At 35.8% G+C, this 19413-nt stretch overlaps 1 protein-coding gene across 3 annotated transcripts in view; it reads right to left on the bottom strand.

The window, feature by feature from the left end:
- SUPT3H (SPT3 homolog, SAGA and STAGA complex component) overlaps positions 1 to 19413 on the bottom strand; it is a 519913-nt gene that overhangs the window by 104255 nt on the left and 396245 nt on the right. For 2 of the 3 annotated variants that reach the window (XM_055135057.1, XM_055135059.1), the window contains exons 10-11: positions 16132 to 16302; positions 6265 to 6375 (exon numbers count right to left, since the gene is read on the bottom strand). In XM_055135057.1, coding sequence (XP_054991032.1) covers positions 6265 to 6375; positions 16132 to 16302 — 282 coding nt within the window. The remainder of the gene's footprint in view (positions 1 to 6264; positions 6376 to 16131; positions 16303 to 19413) is intronic. The other variant, XM_055135058.1, reaches the window with a different exon arrangement.

Genomic DNA, 19413 nt, shown 5'->3' on the forward strand with positions numbered 1-19413 from the left:
GAGGGGTTTGCAATATTTTGAAATACCTTAAACAAATTTTCCAGGGCTGAAGAGATAGTACCAGAGGTTAAGGCACTTGCCTGCATGAGCTATGGCCATGGCAATGGTTCTACTTGCAGCACTGCAAACAGTCTTCAGAGCACCAAGCCAGGTGTAACCCCTGAAACACGGAGCCCTAACACTGCTAGGTGTGCCCCCATTTTTATTTCCAGAAAACCATGAAGAGATAACAGGATAAAACATTTATATATTTACTTCCTCTAAGTATGACTAGCTTAGAAAAGTGAGCAATATATATTGTCAGTACAGTAACTTTTTTTTTCTTTCTTTTTGGGTCATACCTGGTGATGCTCAGGGGTTACTCCTGGCTCTGCACTCAGGTATCACTCCTGGTGGTGCTTGGGGGACCATATAGGATGTTGGGAATCGAACCCAGGTCTGCTGTGTGCAAGGCAAATACCCTACCCACTGTACTATTGCCTCCAGCCCCAGTACAGTAACTTTTAACCAAAAGAAGTTCTTACTGTTTCTCTTTAAAGCCATGCCTACTGAGGTCCTGTGTAGAAATGTATCATGAAATTGCTACTTGTGAATAAAGACTTAAAGACTTCTCTGTGACAATAAATTGTTAACATACAGAAATTAAGTGGGCACTGTGGTAGATATAATACTAGGGCTTTCACCTATAACTTAATATTAGAATATCTTCCCTGTGGTTTTTTTTTTTTTTTTGAAGGGTCACATCTCGTGGCATTGCATGTGGAGGGCTCTGGGGCCACTCCCAGAGATGCAACCAACAGGTGGGTCACAGATCTCCATATTTGAGGACCACCAGGTCTCTCGAGAGCTGACATAGGTTTTCCCAGTGGCTATTCATACTACTATTTCCACCTGTTATTCTTTTTAAAATTTTATTGATTCACCGTGAGATATAGTTACAAGCTTTCATGTCTGAGTTACAAGCACACAATGATCAAACACCCATCCCTCCACCAGTGCACATTCCTCCCCAACCAATATCCCCAGTATACGCCCCCTGTCCACCCTCCCCCTGCCTCCATGACAGACAATATTCCCCATACTCTCTCTACTTTGGGCCATTATGGTTTGCAATGCAGATACTAAGAGGTTATCATGTTTGGTCCTTTATCTAGTTTTGGCACTCTTCTTTCATCTCGACCGATTCCTCCAACCATTATTTTTTTAGTGATCCCTTCTCTATTTTATTGGAAGGGACTTTAAGAGTAGATCCTCTAGATACAGGATTTAAAAAAAATGTGGAAAATCTTTAATACCACTTGGAATACCATTCTATTGCACTAGTTTAGGAAATGTTTAGAATTTCTAGAAAAAAAAATGACTTAAGAGTTAAAAACAGAGGGTAGTTTGCAAAGAGGAAGTTGAATGAGAAGGATTAGTGTTGGTCCCAGAGAACTAGTGTTCAGCTTTCTACACAGAGTCCTGGAATTTACTTTACAGCCTTAAGCTAGTTACTAAATTTTTCTCTAAATCTTTATTTTCTTATCTATAAAGTGGGGATAATAACACTCATCTTGCATTTTTGTGAGAATAAATAACATAATGTAGGTGAAAAGATTTTTCTAAACTGCTGCGAGTTTTAGTTTTTATTTGCTCAACCAACATTTCTCTCAAGTCTGTCTCCCAAACTATTTCAGCTTCTTTATTTACACATATGAACATTCTCTCAGTAACTAACCCTAAACTAAATGCTCTATTAGCTGAACCACATAAAATTTGGTATTAAGGTGTTCTTGGTGTAAGAAATGTAATTCAGTTACATTAACAATGTAACTGAAAATTTATTCTAACCTACTATAAAACTGAAACATTAAGAGCATTAAAATTATTTTCTTAGGGAACACTCATTCTTAGGTTAGTCTTGTATGATAAATGTGCTACATATTTGGTGGCCAGAGCAATAGTACAGTAGGCAGGGCATTTGCCTTGCATGGGGCTGACTGGGTTCAATCCCTGACATCCCATATGGTTCCCCACCAAGCAGAATTAGGAGTAATTACTAAGTTCAGGGCAAGAAGTAACACCTGAGCATCACCACGTGTGGCCCCCAACCAAACAAACAAACAAAAACCAATTACATATTCATTTTTCCTCTTCGAACCAGCAACCTAGCAACTGTAAGAAGGCACTTGACTCCAATCTGTAACAATGGATCAAAGTCACTGTCACTGTCATCCCGTTGCTCATCAATTTGCTCAAGCGGGCACCAGTAACTTCTCTCTTTGTGAGACTTATTGTTACTGTTTTTGGCATATGGAATAAGCCACGGGTAGCTTGCCACGCTCTGCCGTGCAGGCGCAATACTCTCGGTAGCTTGCCGGGCTCTCCGAGAGGGGTGCAGGAATTGAACACGGGTCGGCCGCGTGAAAGGCGAATGCCCTACCACTGTGCTATCGCCCCAGCCCATGGATCAAAGTACTTCTAAAAAATTACTGAGAAAATTTTTACTTTAGTAACAATAAAACTAAGAATTCTTACTTTTTACTTGGTATTTACATTCGAAAATTATTCTACTATTAGACATTTAATTTTCCAGGGAGACTATATAAAATGCAGACAAATGTAATGTGCTCATGACATAAGAATTATTCATGAACATGAAATTCTAGATGAAAATAGTCAAGGCAATCTGCTATGCCACTTTAGTTTTTATAAGTTTAACGTGAGGAATTCTTAAAGGATTTAAGAATTAATCCTTAAAGGGATTAAATTTCATCTTTCTGATCCCCCTATTCTTCTATTGTGAACATTCCTGAGCCACCAATGCTGTGAATATCCCTGGCACACATCGGAGTCGATGGCAGCACTGGCAGTGGGGTAAATGGGGAGTCAGAGGCAGATTCCAGAGACCCCCATCACTCATTTTACGAGGTGCCCTTGGGGACACCGCAAAGCTTCTCTGAGACTGAGACTAATTGGATTTCAAGTCTTAGCCAGCTTTAAAATTCTATGCTTAGTCTCAGAATTTGAGAGAGCCGAGAAGTAACTGAGGATATTTTTTTTCTAGGGATGCACTTCAGATATAATTTAGGTTAATGAAATGTTTAAGTAAGCAATTTGATTGTCTCACCATTCTGCTTCAACAGAAAAATCACCTGATAATATGCAAGTTCTGGGAGTTTGCATATTTTACTCCTGTAAATATCACTCTTGGAGAAACTAAAATAGATGTAGGCATTACACACAGGATTATGTCATCTTGCGCAGAGAACAGTTTCCTTTTTCCGGCTTGCAAAATTATAGACCTGGTTTTGTAGCCATTTCAAGCAGCTCCCAAAGAGAGCTGGGGTTGAGATTCAGAACAGGTAACCATGAACACTATCCACTGCTTGTAAACACTGAAGCCCTAGAGAAAGCATGTCTGACCATCTTTCACGTTACAACTGATACACTACTTCTTTGGGTGTTTTTCTCGAAGAGAAAAGAGTAAATGCTCTAACTCCTAAAAGTCCATTATAGTCACAAAACCAAAGTTCTCTTAATGTATATACTTCTACAAATAAATTCTAAAAATGCCTTTTAAAAATAAAAAAGAAAAAAGAAACAACAACAATAACACCCCCATCCCCCCAAAACAAACCAAAAAAGCCAGACCCAACGAAAACAAAAAGTCCAACAAAATAAACACAACACTCTCCAAGGGACCAGAAAGATAGTAGAGAGAAGAAGGAGTTGCCATACATGTGGCTGACACAGATCCTGGTTTAAATCTATACATGGTATATGGTCTCCTGAGCACTGCCAGGAGTAAGACCTGAACACAGATGAGTGTGCCCACATTTCTTAATAAATAACAATAAAAATAATTTAATAATAAAGCAGCCACCACAACTTCTTTTTGAGGAAATATCACAAACTTCATGGTTCGATTTTCTGTTGTATTTGATGAATTTTTATTTTATGAAATTTTGCTACTTTTAGTTACTATTACAGGCTATTTCTCCAAATTCTGCTTCCCTTTATAGCCTTTAGTTACTTCGATATTGTTATCAAACCTGCCTTCTTTGCCCTTCTACTCCTGTGTCTCAACACAATAGTTATTATTTGGCTCAATTTTTTATTTTAATTTAGTTATTGCTTTATTCTTAATCCTTTGTCATAGTTAGGTTCTTTAAAATTTACAATTTTAAAATTCTTCCAGAAAAAATTTATCAGATATATATATATATATATACCGGTCCCTAGCTGAGACATCTGGGCCACCTTTGTTAGGAAGGTGGGCCAAGTTCCAACTCTGCTTAAGCCTAGACAGATGCACCCCTCCCTCCCCCCCGCCCAGCTCTATCATGCCTACAGCCAGACTCTACTGTGTCACGACTTAGCTCTACAGAAACACCAAGCTACTGAAACTTGCAGGTACACTGGGGTTTTCTGACTGAAAACTCCAGGTCTTCTCAGAGTAGGGGTGGGCATTAACCCCCTGCCCCCAAACCTTCCCATACTTCTGGAAATCCCAGCATCCATGTTCCACCACCCTTGCCATGCAACCTCATTGCCCAGTTAAACATTCTAGATTTTCTGGAGCGACACCTCCAAACTCTACAGTACTAACATCCCAGTCGTAGCAAATCGAATGGAAATATAATGTAAAAGCCAACTAAGCCCAACTAACAAAAGCATTAACACAGAAGGCCCAACTTGCAGCAACAGCTTAGAGAACCCTCTTTTAAGGACTTAACGTCCCCATGGTGAGATAAAGTAATTACCATAAATTTTCTTTGACAGAAGTATTTTTTGATAATTCCATTAGCCTTTTGGTGATAACAAGCAATAAATAATAAAACATTTTGGGCCTGCTACAGGGGCAGGCTTGAGCATTGGTGAGGGAAATGGGACAGTGGTAGAGGGAAGGTGACAGTGGTGGTGGGATTGGGGTTGGAACACTGAATGCCTGTGATGGATGCACCAAGAACAATTTTGTAGAACACAGAGTTTAAATAAAGTGGGGAAAAATTTTTAAAAAATTCTTCCAATCACCTCATATTTTCCTCACTGCTTAAAACAGTCTCACCAATCACACAGAAAAAAATTATTCCATTGTTTTTTAAAGTTGTAATATGATAATCTCCAAACATTCATGTAAATGGATATGCTGCTTTAAGCAGCAGCAGTACGGAATATTTATAATATTTTTATAGTCAAGTATTAAAATAACCATCGCCAATTCAAAGGTTCTGAAATATATATAATAATGCCTGAAACAGTTTTCACTATGAGAACCTATACAATGAACAACAATTACTGAGAACACAGAAAGAAGCATTCTCTTTAATCCAAACTCAGGAAAAAAATGATACAAATTAGAAGACATCAGTATTACTTATATTAGATAATAGTAAAAAAATACTTTCATATGGAAAAAACAAAACTATGTTATAACTACTTAAATATGTATATGTACATATATACATACATATATAATGTCATATATGTGCTAGTATGCTAAGGCAGAGTGAACATTTTTTAAATGGTATATTCCCCTGTTCAGTAATATTAATCAAATCTCACTTTTGAATATCCAATTAATTCCTTATAAACAAAGAAGGACTTGGAGAAAGTTCTATTAACATGAATAAAGATAGACAAAGCCACAAGATGAGCATTTAATTAAAACACACATACACACACACACACACACACACACACACACACATACACACATGCACACACTTTCTTTAGGCTACTGAAATAAAGTCTTTAATTCTCCATTAAACAAACCCAAAAACAACAAACCATGATTATAAGCTTTAAAACCATTTGAAGATGTGAAAGACTCTGCATCTCAGCCGACTTCAAAGCCAGTAAAGAAATCATTTCTTCTTCTTCCAACTCAAAGTATGTTTAGGAGCAGGACATCTGATAGAAGTGGTATTGCTAATCTAACCAATTTTAAATATAAAGTGCTTCTAGCAATATTTGGATACATGTAATTTGACAAAAGCGTTCTAAAAACCCTAGGCTTTGAAAATTAGAAAATATAAGCCTCAACAAAAAAGCGTATTTTGTGATTGAAAAAAAATAATATTTTGTAGGGAAAAAAATTGTCCCTCCAAAGAGACAAAAATGACTTTTATTTCCCAAGAGGATTATGCCACTTTTATACAACAAAATTATAGTCACCACAAATTGCTTTCAACAATTCCATTGCTTCTTCATTTGACCACTTGAAAATCAAAATTCTTTCAGATTATAAATATAACTTTTTATAACTCTGTTATTACGTACTGTGAATGGGGCAAGGGGGCCAATCTTGTGGCTGTAGCGTCGAATAGCCTCTCTGATGTGGCAGGGCTGGATGGCATCGCTGTGAGTCTCAACACCACAGGCCGCACTGCTCTGTGACAGAAAAACACATAAATTGTTACTAAATCAAAAACACACAACAGAACTACAGTGTATAAAATATGAAAATAAACTTTCATAAAATGGATGGCTTTTTCCCCTTAGGATGCATAGCACTGCTGCCATATACTACATCTGAAAAAAAAAATTTCCATTAACAAATCAAAGATGACTTTTACATGACCCCTTCTGAGCAGACCTACCAAATGCAATTTTTATGCCAACAATATTTCACCTAGGCCTATATGTCAAGGTACAGGAGGATCAAGCCACTTGCATGAGATGAAAAGTGTCCTGGGGACTTGTTGAAGAGCCATCAAAGTTATTTTTTAAAAATCTAAACATTTTTATCATCCATGTTTCTTGAGAGCTTTTGGGGTATTATTTCTAAAGTAATTTGAGGATAATCAATTTCATAGTTAAAATGTAAAAAGGGCTATATGTCTAATTATAATGTTGAAGATTGTTATAAATGACTGCTTCGATAATTTCTAGGTATGCTCAGGGTGAAAACAAGATAAAACAAAAACTGTTTATCTGATTAATCTGTAAAAGTCAGATCTGAAGGACAAAATACATGAGAACAATTATTTGCAATGAGAATACAAACACACTAAATTATAGCTATATGTGAAATATGATTTAAGAAAAATTAAAAGTGGGGCTGGAGTGATAGTACACTGGCAGGAAGCTTGCTTTTCGTACAGCTGGTCCTAGTTTGATCCCCCTGTATGGTCTCATGAGCACATCCATCAGGAGTCATCTCTGAGTACAGAGCCAGGAATAAGCCCTAAGCATTGCTAGTATGGTCTAACAAAACAAAATAAAAACACAATAAAAAACCAAAACAACAACAACAAAACAACAACAACATTAAAAAATTAAAATATTTAATAGAAACATCATGATTCAGCTACAGGCTACTGTATTGACATCTCATATTCTACACCACTGATGTACCAAGAGCAGCACACCACATTTGATGGGGTTTAAAGCAGAAGGTAACCAATCCAAGGGGGGGAATTAAAAATAAAAATTATATTTATCATATATATAACTAAATATATATGTGCACAAAAAGGTTCAATTTTTAACAGCATGTCAGTAATCTCTTATACAAGGCTTAATGGCTCCAGGGTGAAATACAACAATCTCCACACACTTTCTTCTAAGGAATATTTTTTGGATCGTTTTCAGTGGATTATTCATAACAAGCAATACAAAATAAATTATTTGAGTTCTGCTTTGGGAGCAGGATTTTGTGTTTGGGGTGGAAATATTTGAAATATGATGATGGGAAGGTGTAGTGGGAAGGTGGAATTGGTGTTTGAATATTAAATGTGATAAATCATTGTGAACAACTTTATAAAAATAAAATAAAAAATAATTTAGCCTATGGATATAGATACAAAACTATATTATATAAATAAATTACACATAAAGGATATAGAAATGGTGAAAGATGGTGGTTTAAAGAAGACATTTTTTCACTGTGCTTCTTTATAAAATACACTTTTGGGGGGAGTCGGGAGAGATAGTACAGTGGATAAGACACTTGTCTTGCATGCAGCTGACCCAGGTTTGATTATTGGCACTACATAAGGTCCACCAAGCACTGTCAAGAGTAATTCCTAAACACAGAGTCTGTAGTAAGCCCTAAGCACCGTCAGATGTGCCCTCCCCCTTCCCCACCCCAAATAAGTAAAATAATTAAAAATCTTTTTTTGTGCCTTGTGCATAGTTTTCTTATTATAAACTAGTAAAATAATTTAATTCCTTAAAAGAGATAGCATCTCCTAATTACTCAAGCCAGACTTAAAATAAGACCGAAAATATAAAAAAGATATTATAATTTTTTTGGGGGGGGGTTGCAAGTGGTTGAAAATCACCTGCAATGAATCTCAGTCAAGCAAGCCAGCAATTCAATGTAAGAACCTGAAAATTCAGTACTTCTTAGGCCCTATGGTGTTGGAAATTACCTGCTTCACTCTGGAGATGCTCAGAAGACCATGTGGTGCCAGAGATTGATTTGGGTTGGACAGGTGCAAGGCATGTATCTTAATCCCTTTACTATCTTTTGAGCCCCAGATCTTGATTATTATTATTTTAACAATATTTATAAAAGCCAAATAGGAATCCTTTCTAGGTATACCCTTTAATTTCATTTCAGTAACACCCTACATAATCTATCAAATATGCCCATAATAACGTGGCTTAAGCTATCCTAATATCTCAGTTGGTAATAAAGTACAGAAAATTCTTGTTTTTTTGTTTCTGAGTACTTTTCTAATTCTCATTCCAAAAATGCTGTTCAATTTGAATATATTAGAATAAATGCAGTGATCAGGCACCCAAGTGAAGACTTTGTGAGAGTCCATTCCAAGATTTGAATATAACTAGTATAGACTGGTTTATCTGCTAAATGTAATAGATGCCGGGAAAGTAAGTCAGTATTTGTGGAAATAAATGCAAAGATTTAGCTGGACATGTAATTGGAATTTTCTGATGGAAAATCAAGTGGAAACATAGAAGTGACATCTAGAAGGTGAGTATCCTGCATCTATGGTGCTGGAAGAAGTTCTTTATTCCTCTGCAGCATATTTTCCTTGCAAACTGAATTTAGTTTTATTTATTCCCCAGGAATAGTGAAGATTCTACTTTTCTGCTTTCCTAAATACATTAAACTTGGTATTTTTAGCATTCTGTTAAAATCTCTGGCCCACTAACCAATCAATTTGAGAATACTAAACTGGAAGCATAAATTAGAAACTACCTGTGGTTACTAATTAAAAGATAAGGAGACAAGTAAGCCAGCTGTTGAATCATATTATCATTGCCAAAAATATAGGAAGATTATCTAAAAACAAACGTGAAATTTTATAAATGTCATAAAATGTTTCAGTATGTGTATTTCAACTTCATCTGCTGCAATGAAACAACTGCAAACATCAGCATAAAGCTACTGGGTACACATTTGCATTTTCTTAATTTCTGTGTTGACTTTTTTAGAAGGAACTAAATTAAATCTAAAGCACTACCCAGTATTCTTTCTATTGCAATGACTAGTTTCGCGTTTCTATCAATCCCACACACAACCAGCATCCAGTCCCTTTCCAAAGACTTAAAATTTGTAGAAAATTCAAGTCTTAAATTTAGTAATGATTCAATCATTTAACAACACTCTTCAAAAGTGTTCAGAAGAGTCAAGATTAAGTTTATATATTTACTTACCTGCCATAATAATATGTAATAAGAATGTCAGAATGATATGTTAATTTTTCTTTCCCACTCTACCCACATTTCAGGATATTTAAATACTTAAAAAATAAATGTACATTTTGACAAAAAAGTAGGATTGTATTGTCTAGAAAGTATTTGATGATAACCCTGGGGACTAAACTCTTAAGTACATCTGTTGATAAAATTTCTCTTCCTCTTGGCTACATTCAGACTTCATTCTTAAACATTACATTTTGGCTTTTCTCTCTGTCTATTCATCTAGAAATGAATCTGGCTATTGGAAGCTAAAGGTATCTATCCTGTTATGTCCTGCTTGATGCTCTGCTTGATCTTTTTGGCTAGCACTAAATGAAAATCTCTCAGCTGTTGAAACGTTCAACTATGGGACAAGGAAGTTAGATTGAATATTTTTCTGTCACACATGGATCTTTTGCAAATATTTGTATACTTGTCCTTACTGTTTTCTTTCCAAATTAAATTCTTAGCAAAGTAAGGGTGCCCTACTATTTCTTATCCCTTCCCTTAATAGAGTAATTCAATGTTTAAGAAGGACTTAAAATATCAAATGTTCTTTTTTTCCTTCCCGTATCCACAGCGCTGGATTTTATCCTTTGTTAAATTTGAAATATTACATCTTACAGATGAGTGACATATATTTCGTATTACAGCAAATGAAAGGTTCGTAATAGTAATATGGCTTTATCCAGAGTTTTGCTTTCAGCTACCCAAAGTCTGAAATAGCATCCATTTTGTTTTGGGGTCACACTTGGCGGTGCTCAGAGGAGCCTAGGGGGCTACATGGAGTTCTGAGGATCAAACCTGGGTCTGTCATGTGTGCCCATATTAATGATTATATTTAAAAGATTCATTAGAGAGAACATACATATCTTTTATTTTGGTACATAGTATTAGTCACTTCATAAACTAGATAGCACTACACTTTTAAATTATTTAAAACTATTGTATAGTACAGAAATTCCTTATAGTTAAGATTTTTTTCCCTTAATAGATGATAATGAATTCTATCATTTTGTAACTAGAAAAGGAAATCAGAAATGCAGATGAAATTTACGTAGGCTCAATATCAATTATAAAATTATGTTTTGGCAGGTTTTCTAGCTATAATAGCAAGTGGTTTCTTCTTTTACTGACTTGTAATAAGAGTAGAATAAATTTCAGGTAAACTATAAAAAGCAAGTATCTGAAAGCAATAATTATTGACCAAAACCTGGTGGAAACTTGAAGTGTATCTATATTTAAAAGAAGGGCATGACAGGGAACTGAATTACCTGTTTTTAATGTTTTAGCATAAAGACCCAGATATTTGGGGCTGGGAATGTGGCCCATAACAGTGATGTGTATATTAAGCATGCATGAGACTGAACATGATTCCTGGCACCCCTCCTCCTTCCCCGACACACACATGCATGCACAAACACACACACATGCACACACACACATAAACACGCGCGTGCGCACACACACACACACACACACACACACACACACACACACTCCAGATATTTAATTCACCAAGCAAGGATTCTGTGTAATTTTTTGGGTGTGGAAGGCCACACTTTGCTATACTCAGGGCTTACTCCTGACTCTGTGCTCAGGAATCTCTCCTGCATGGGTTCAGGTGATCATATAGGGTGCCAGGGATCAAACTGGGTTCACCATGTGCAAGGCAAACACTCTGCATTCTGTACCCTGAGTTTATGGGAAAAAGAATCTGGAAGATAAAGAAAGATCAATATGATTTATCTAATCTAAAATACAAACAGAACAGGTTGAAGGTAAATGAAATAGAGCCTGTACTATTGCTCAGCTCTGTACCAAGCAAGGATTTTAATGTGACTATTATAAGTATTCTAAAGAGCATACAGAAGACATGTTTCTAATAAATGAAAAAAAAACATTATAATGATAAATCAAAGCCAGAGAGATAGTACAGGGGTTAAGGTGCTTGCTTGCACATGGCCAACCTTGGTTCAATCCCTAGCACCACATACGGTCCTCCAAGCACAGCCAGGAGAAATCTTTAACAACACTTGGTACGGCCCCCACACAGAGAGTGAGAGAAGGGAAATTAAAATTAAGAAACATAAAAATAAAACACTACAAATGAAACATTACTGGTGGCAGAAGAGTACATTAGAGTTTATGGCAAAAAGAATCTGGAAGATAAAGAAAGATCAATATGATTTATCTAATCTAAAATACAAACAGAACAGATTGAAAGGTAAATGAAATAGAGTCTCAAGTATTTGTGGAACATCATCAACATGACTAAAATATGTAACTTGGATTCTCAGAAGTAGAGAGAAGGAAGCAGAAGTTTGGGTGGGGGAAGCTACTGAAAATTCTCACAAATTGGCTAAACACATGTATATATATATATATATATTCAGAAAATTCAAATAAAATGATCTCTATTAATATATCAAGGCCAAACTTCTTAATAAAATAAAGATATGGATACTATTTAGAAAGCAAAAAGAAGCGGCTGTCTTGAAAACATCTACAGAAGAATAAATACACTATATGCAGTGAAACAGTAATAAGTTAATGGACATGTGACTAACATTATGGATACAAGAAAACAATGGAATAGCATCATTAGAGTACTGGAAAACAAAGCTTCCAACATAGAATTCTATATTCAGTGAAATTACATTTCAAATAATGAAGAAAAAAATTCAAAAATACAAAAATTGAGTAAAATCACCACCAGCAGCAATCCTATATTATAACAAATGCTAAATAAAATTTAGTAGGAGAACAAGGGGAAAAATAGTAGCAGAATAAAATTCTGATCATTAAAATGAAATAAAGAATAGAAGAAATATAAACGTTAAGGTTTATGTTTCCCATTATTTTCCTTGAGGTATATTGTTAATTTAAGGCAAAAATTACATAGCTCATGTTGATATAATACATATATATATGATAACCATATAATACAAAATAAAAGTTAAGTAAATGGATGTACATAACTTCAGAATTTTTAACATTTTATGTGAATATAATAGCAGTATTACAAGACAGATTACACTTACAAGTTTAAGGAAGCATATTGTAATCTTTAACATAATCATTGGAAAAAAATTGATGCAAATCAGTCTCTAATAAACCAGTAGATAAGTTTAAATGGATTTCTAAAATATATTTAATTAACTAGAAGAAAAGAGAAATAGAATAGAGGAAACTACAGAAAAAAAAAAACCTAGGAAAATAGTTTATCTGTAACTAGCCATATAAATGGGAGAAAATAAAATGATATGGATACTACTTAGAAAGCAAACAGAACTGACAGAGGATAAATATATGGACATGTAAAAAACTTCTAGAAGTGTCATGAAAGACAACACTCCCTCAAGCCAAGTAAGTAAAGCATTTAGAGAAACTTCAAAGAGGAAGACAGATGGAGAACCGGTCAATCAGAATATGAAATGTGCTCACTGTCATTAGCTACCCAGGAAATGCCAACCCAACTATAATAATCTACCATGAAATACAGATTAATATAATTAGAATATAAAACCACTACCAAATATTGAAGGTACTGGACCTCTTGTATGTTATTATCTTGTATATGTCTTGTATATAGCTGGTGGAAGTAAAACAATTTGGAAAAGTAGTCATAGTTTTTTCTTTGCTCTGAACAGAAACTTGAGGTTTTTTCTTTTCATATGACATTTTATTGAGGTGCTGCGGATTACAATACTGTTAATGATAGTTTCATGTGTGTACATCATTCTAACACCACACTCACAACTAGAGTGCCCACTTCCCTCCACTGATGTCCCAAGAATCTCTCCAACCTCTGACTCCCAAACTCAGTTCTGTGGACCAACTCTTGGGTTCTGTTTAGCTTTGGTTACTTATTGCTTCCTTACTGTATATACTTATACCCCACATCTGAGAAAGAATATTTTCTATCTGTTTTCCTTCCCTTCTGAATGACTTATCACAATCCCCTCTATTTCCATACATGCAGTAGCAAACTGCATGTTTTCATTCTTATAGCATAATATTCCTTTGTGTAGATATACCACAATTTCTCCCTTTTATTTAGTTTTTTGGGTCACACGAGGCAGTGCTCAGGCTCACTACTGGTGGTGCCCAGGAGTGCCAGGGCACTCTGAGTCAGCTGCATGCAACCCAACTACCTTACCCACTGTATCATCTCTTTGGCCCTTACCACAACTTCCTGATCCTTTCATTCACAGGTGGATATGTGGATATTTAGGTTGTTTCATATCTTGGTTATTGTACTAAGCACTATAATTAACATACATGCATATATATATATATATATATATATCCTTTCAAATTAAAATTTTGGTATCCGGGGATTAGATGCCAAGAAGTGGTACTGCTGGGCTGTATGGGAGCTCAATTCTTATATTTTTGAGATATCTCCAAATTGCTTTCCACAGAGGTTGAACCAATGGCATTCTCACCAACAGTAAAGAGGGCCCCTTTCTCACCATATCCTCAACAACATGGCTTATTTCCAGAATTTCTGATTTAAGCCACTTGACCTGGCAAGCTACCTATGGTGTATTTGATATGCCAAAAAACAGTAACAACAAATCTCACAATGGAGATGTTACTGGTGCCCACTCGAGCAAATTGATGAGCAATGGGATGACAGTGATATAGTGATACAGTGATATATTCTCAGTGGTGTGAGATAATAACTCATTGTTTTGATTTGCATTTACCTAAATAAGTGACAACGAGCACTTTTTCATATGCCTACTAGTAACTCACATGTCTTCTTTAGGAAAGGGTCTGTTCATTTCCTCTCCCATGTTTTAGATGGGATTACTGGATTTACTGTAGTTGAGCTGTCTGTGTGCTTTATAAATCTTGGATATTACCCTTTTCTCTCATGAACTGTGTGCAAATATATTCTCCTATTTGGTCAGGTATCCCTATAGTCTGAGTTTCTTTTACTATGTAAATAATTTTTAACTTAATGTAATCACCTTTGTTTATTTTTGTTTTTCTTTTCTATTCCTCTGTGAACCACTTGCTAAAGAACTTCCATGATCCATTTCCTGGACAGTTTTAACCTATGTATTTTTTCAAAATAAGTAAAAAATATGCTGGGTTGTACATGAGGTAGTCTGACTTTTTTTTGGTTAATTATATCCCAATTGAGAAATAAATTTTTTACAATGTACTTTATGGATTCTGGTCTAACCTCCAAGTCTTTATTTTACTTTGAATCGAATTCTGTGAGTTGTGTGATACATGCGAGTTTCCATTTGTCCCAACAGCATTTGTTGAAAAGACTTTCTTTGCTTCACTTCCTGTTTCTTGGTTCCTTTGTTGTAGATTAACTATCCTTTTGAGTTTCATTTCAGGGCTCTCGATTCTGTTCCCCTGGTCTCTGAGTCTACCTTTATTTCGTACCATGAGTTTTGGTTACTATAGTTTTGTGGTAAAATTCAAAGTTGAGAAATGCAATACTTCCTATCCTCTTTTTTACTTTAAAATTTCTCTAGCTATCTGGAGAGTTTTATGGTTTCATACAAATTTTAGTAAAGTTTGTTTCAAGTACTGGAAGAACATCACTGAAATTCTGATAGGAATTGTATTGAATACATAAATATTCTATGACCAAGCAATGTAAGCACTAGCTATATAACTAAGGGAAATAAGAGCACTGTATCCATAAACAGTGACAAAAATGCTCATAACAGGTTTATTTGTAATACCTAAAAAAGTAGAAACAGTTTAAGTGTTCATCAAAATGAGGATGAATAAATCTACAGATTCATAAAATGAGATATTACTGAATAAAGAATCAATTACACATCAAAAAATATAGACTATACATAGAGTGAAAAAAATTTCACCAGAAAAAGAGAATATACACTAATACACAGATTCTCTTTGTAATGAATTATAGAAAAAGAAAAAACTACTGTATATGAAGAAATAAGAATAATGGTTGACTTTTTAATGATGGTGGCAGTAACTGGCTGGGAGGAGGAATGAAGGAAATTTCTGAGCTGATTACAATAATTTATATCTTCAGAAGAATTTAAAAAATAGGCTTATATGCTCATAAAAATTCATCGAATGGTATACTTAAAAATAAACCTTATCTTAAAAAATACACAAATTAAATGGAAATACATGAAGTATTTAGGCATGACATATATAGGTATCTGCATTTACTATGCAAGGTATGAAAAATGTCAATAAATATACTAAAATATCGACTGTAAAATCTAGATAGGTGATACATGGTGTTCACTCTATAAAATAACATTTTGTAAGCTTAAAAATGTTTATAATCAACATTGGGAAACATCAATATCTTGTTTCATTCAGAGGAAAGTTCTTTCCAAACTTGAGAGGCAGGCTTTATGGCTAATGTAAAGCGGCTGCTTCTAAAAATCTGGATTATGAGAAAAATAGCAATTTATTATTTCTCTGAAAAGAACTCAACAAGTCTTTCTCTGCTTAAAAAAAAAAAGGATCACGAACCTTCTTCCTTTTCCTTTGCTTGGCTTTAGCAGAGTCAGGTCCAGCGTTCCCATTCCCCAGGGAAGATGCAGCCGTGCTTTTCCCTGAGTGCTGGGGTACAGATGACGGGGCCGTGGGTGTGGCAGGAGGGGTACTCTCTGGGGAGTCAGGGTAGGACTTCATGCAAGACCCCTGTCCAAAGAGACGTGGTTTGGAAATGAAGTGATCTGGACTTCTAGCAACAGATTCAGTTTATAATCTCATGAATGAACTATTTGAAGCTTACAAATGTAAAAACACAATTTATTGTTATCCATGATGTAGAAATGATATCTTATTTTGAGCACTTAGGGGGTCTAGATAGGTGAATTTTTAATTTGTTAAATCATTCAGACACCATCAGGATTCCTCAAATACAATTCCTAAAATTTCTTCGTATTTTATCAGATAAAGACATATTTCTTTCTTTCTATTTTTTTGTTTGTCTGTGTTTGGGGTCTTGGTTTTTGGGTCACACCTGTCGATTACTCCTGGCTCTGTGCTCAAGAATTACTCTTGGCAGTATTTGGAGAATCATCTGGAATGTGGGGGAATATACCCAATTGGCTGTATGCCAGGCAAGCACCCCACCTGTACTCTTCTCTCTGGCCCCTGGGAACATACTAACTTCTGCTTAGGACTTCTGAATTTCTTCCATACAGTATTCAAATCAGTGGTGACCTGCCTCCTCACTGCCCCAGGTACTAGAGACTCCTACCCCTCCCCATCGAGTTCCTTCCTCTCTTCTTCATATCCATCATCTCTATTTGGACCTTTTTGGCTATGACTGGAATTTCAGTTTTTGCTTTCACATGAAGACCCTTCGAACATTTGAAGAATTATATTTCACAGCCTCTTGTATTACTGGTACCTCAAATTTCTTCAACCTTTTATTCTTTTATTTGGAGTCATACCTAGCAATACTCAGGGATTACTCTTGGCTCTGTGCTCAGGGATCACTGCTGGGAGTAATTGGGGGTGATACTACATGGGATGCAAGGAACTGAATCTGGGTCAGCTATGTGCAAGGCAAAGGCCCTACCTGTTATACTATTACTCCAGACCCTCTTCAACCTTTTTATATGATACATGCTCTCAGTTTTCTTTATTCCTGATTGTTCTCCAGACATCATCCACTGTGTCAATATTCACCCTATAGTTTAGTGTTTAAAGACCAAAGCAAGAGATTTCTTATCAGTTACCTCATAAAATGTTCCTAAGAATAATTTTCTAGCAAAGTCTCTCAATCATATATGTTACTATCGACCTATATTTACCCCACTGCATCATGCATACAAACCACATTATCTATCTGTAACCTATAATTATTTATATTTTAGAAATTATACTAAACTGCAAAATATTTTGCTGACATTTAGATATTGATTTCAAAAATATTTCTCTGACCTGCTTGCCTAGAAACACAAAGAAAAAGGAAGAAAGTTACTCTGGTTTGAATTACTCTTAGGTAAAGTAAGGTAAGTCCTATGAATAAACCATGTTATAAAAATAATCTAGAAAACTGAAGAGTATGTTTGCTAACATGAAATTGGAAAACCCAAGTTTAATTAGTTCAGTTCCTAATATGGTTAATTCTGAGAATGATAATCATTAAAATAAAATGCATCATGATTATCTACTTGCCTTGCATTTCCAACTGTATGTATAATTCATTACACACAGTGCCATTATATGAATATTTTAAAAATACCTGTTTGAATTCATTATTCCTAGTGAAGAAATCTTTAACTCTTCCTAAACAACTCTAGTAAGTTTCTAAGGTGTTCATTTTCTAATCTAACTTCCTAGCACCTCTTCTCAATGAATTCCTGAATTGAGACTGTTAATCAGGTTTGTATTCTTTGTATGATTATAATTATTGTGTCTCTGTGGCTTAGAGTAGTCTCTCCAGCTCCACCATCTCACCAATGTCCTGTCTTCCAACCCAGCTTCCCTTTACAGCCTTCTCTGGTTTTAATAAGGGAGCTTTTTTACCTCTGCATTTTCCAAGTCTCTGTCTGAAATTACTATATACTATCTTGAATTGTCTGATTGCTGTATATAAGTTAATCTCCCATGAGGTTAACTAACCAAGTTAGTGAGGGAAAATAAAGAGTATTCCTAGTCTTGCAATGCACCGTGGGGCCCCTCCGATGGGGTGGTTCTTGGCTAACAGGGTGGATTAATTCCAAGTTCATAGTATGCCATACTGCTCAGGCCTGGTGGTGCCAAGGATTATGGTGGCTATCTGGGCAGTGTTGGGGGCTTGCAGGGCTCTAATGGTGGTACTTGGGGGTCTCCAGGGTGATATTCAGAAACCATATGGTTCCGGGGTGAAACCAGAGTGGGCAGCATGCAAGGCAAGCATCTTTATCCCTGTAAACTCTCTTTGCTCCTGTTAACCATTTATTTTAACAGAATATTCCATCTCCCCTAACACAGATCACATTACTCTCCAGCATCCTTCTCTGCACACACTTTGATGTATTCCTTAAAGCATTCCCTTGTCATGGCTGCTTGTATGTCATATGGATGAGTAAGAGTCCCACTTCAGGTCATTCTCTTGGTGCAATAAAGAAGATAACTACCAGTTTCTCTGAGCATTCTGATCACCAGTAACTTATGTGAAGGGGGGTGTACAAGGCAAGACAAGAGCCTGAGGCTTGCACTGCCATATTTCGGCAGGATACTTTCTGACACTCATGTTCCCACCTCCCAGAGAGCACAGAAAACCCAGCACACAGAGGCCATTTTTCTTAACTGTGGGGTAGCCGGGAACAGCAGCTGTGGTTGCTGAGCTGCTGCCCAGGACAGTCTGGCCACCCTGGAGAACCAAGTTAGTGAGGGAAAAGAAAGAGAATTCCTAGTCTCGCAAGGCATCCCTTGAATGTGAAGTAAAAACTAGGCTTGTTATGTTCACTGGAAATTTCTTCAATTAGAAATGCTACAGCAAATCTGTCTTGTTGTTAATGAAAAGCTTACGTTTTTACGTCCTCATAAACTGAACATGTACTTGGGACATTTTAAATTTAAAGGGTGTGGCTTGGAATCATAGTTTGGGCTATAATGTAAAGAAAACAAAAATTCTGATCAAGTGAGTAGGCTTCTGGAACTTTTCAGCACAGGTGGAGTGACAATGAGGTGCACTTTTCTAAAAAAAGTTAAAAACAGGTTTTTTTTTTTTTTTTTTGCTTTTTGGGTCAGACCCAGCAATGCACAGGGGTTATCCTGGCTTTGCACTCAGGAATTACTCCTGGTGGTGCT

This window comes from Sorex araneus, chromosome 4, assembly GCF_027595985.1.
Source record: "Sorex araneus isolate mSorAra2 chromosome 4, mSorAra2.pri, whole genome shotgun sequence".
Classification (NCBI taxonomy): Eukaryota; Metazoa; Chordata; class Mammalia; order Eulipotyphla; family Soricidae; genus Sorex; species Sorex araneus.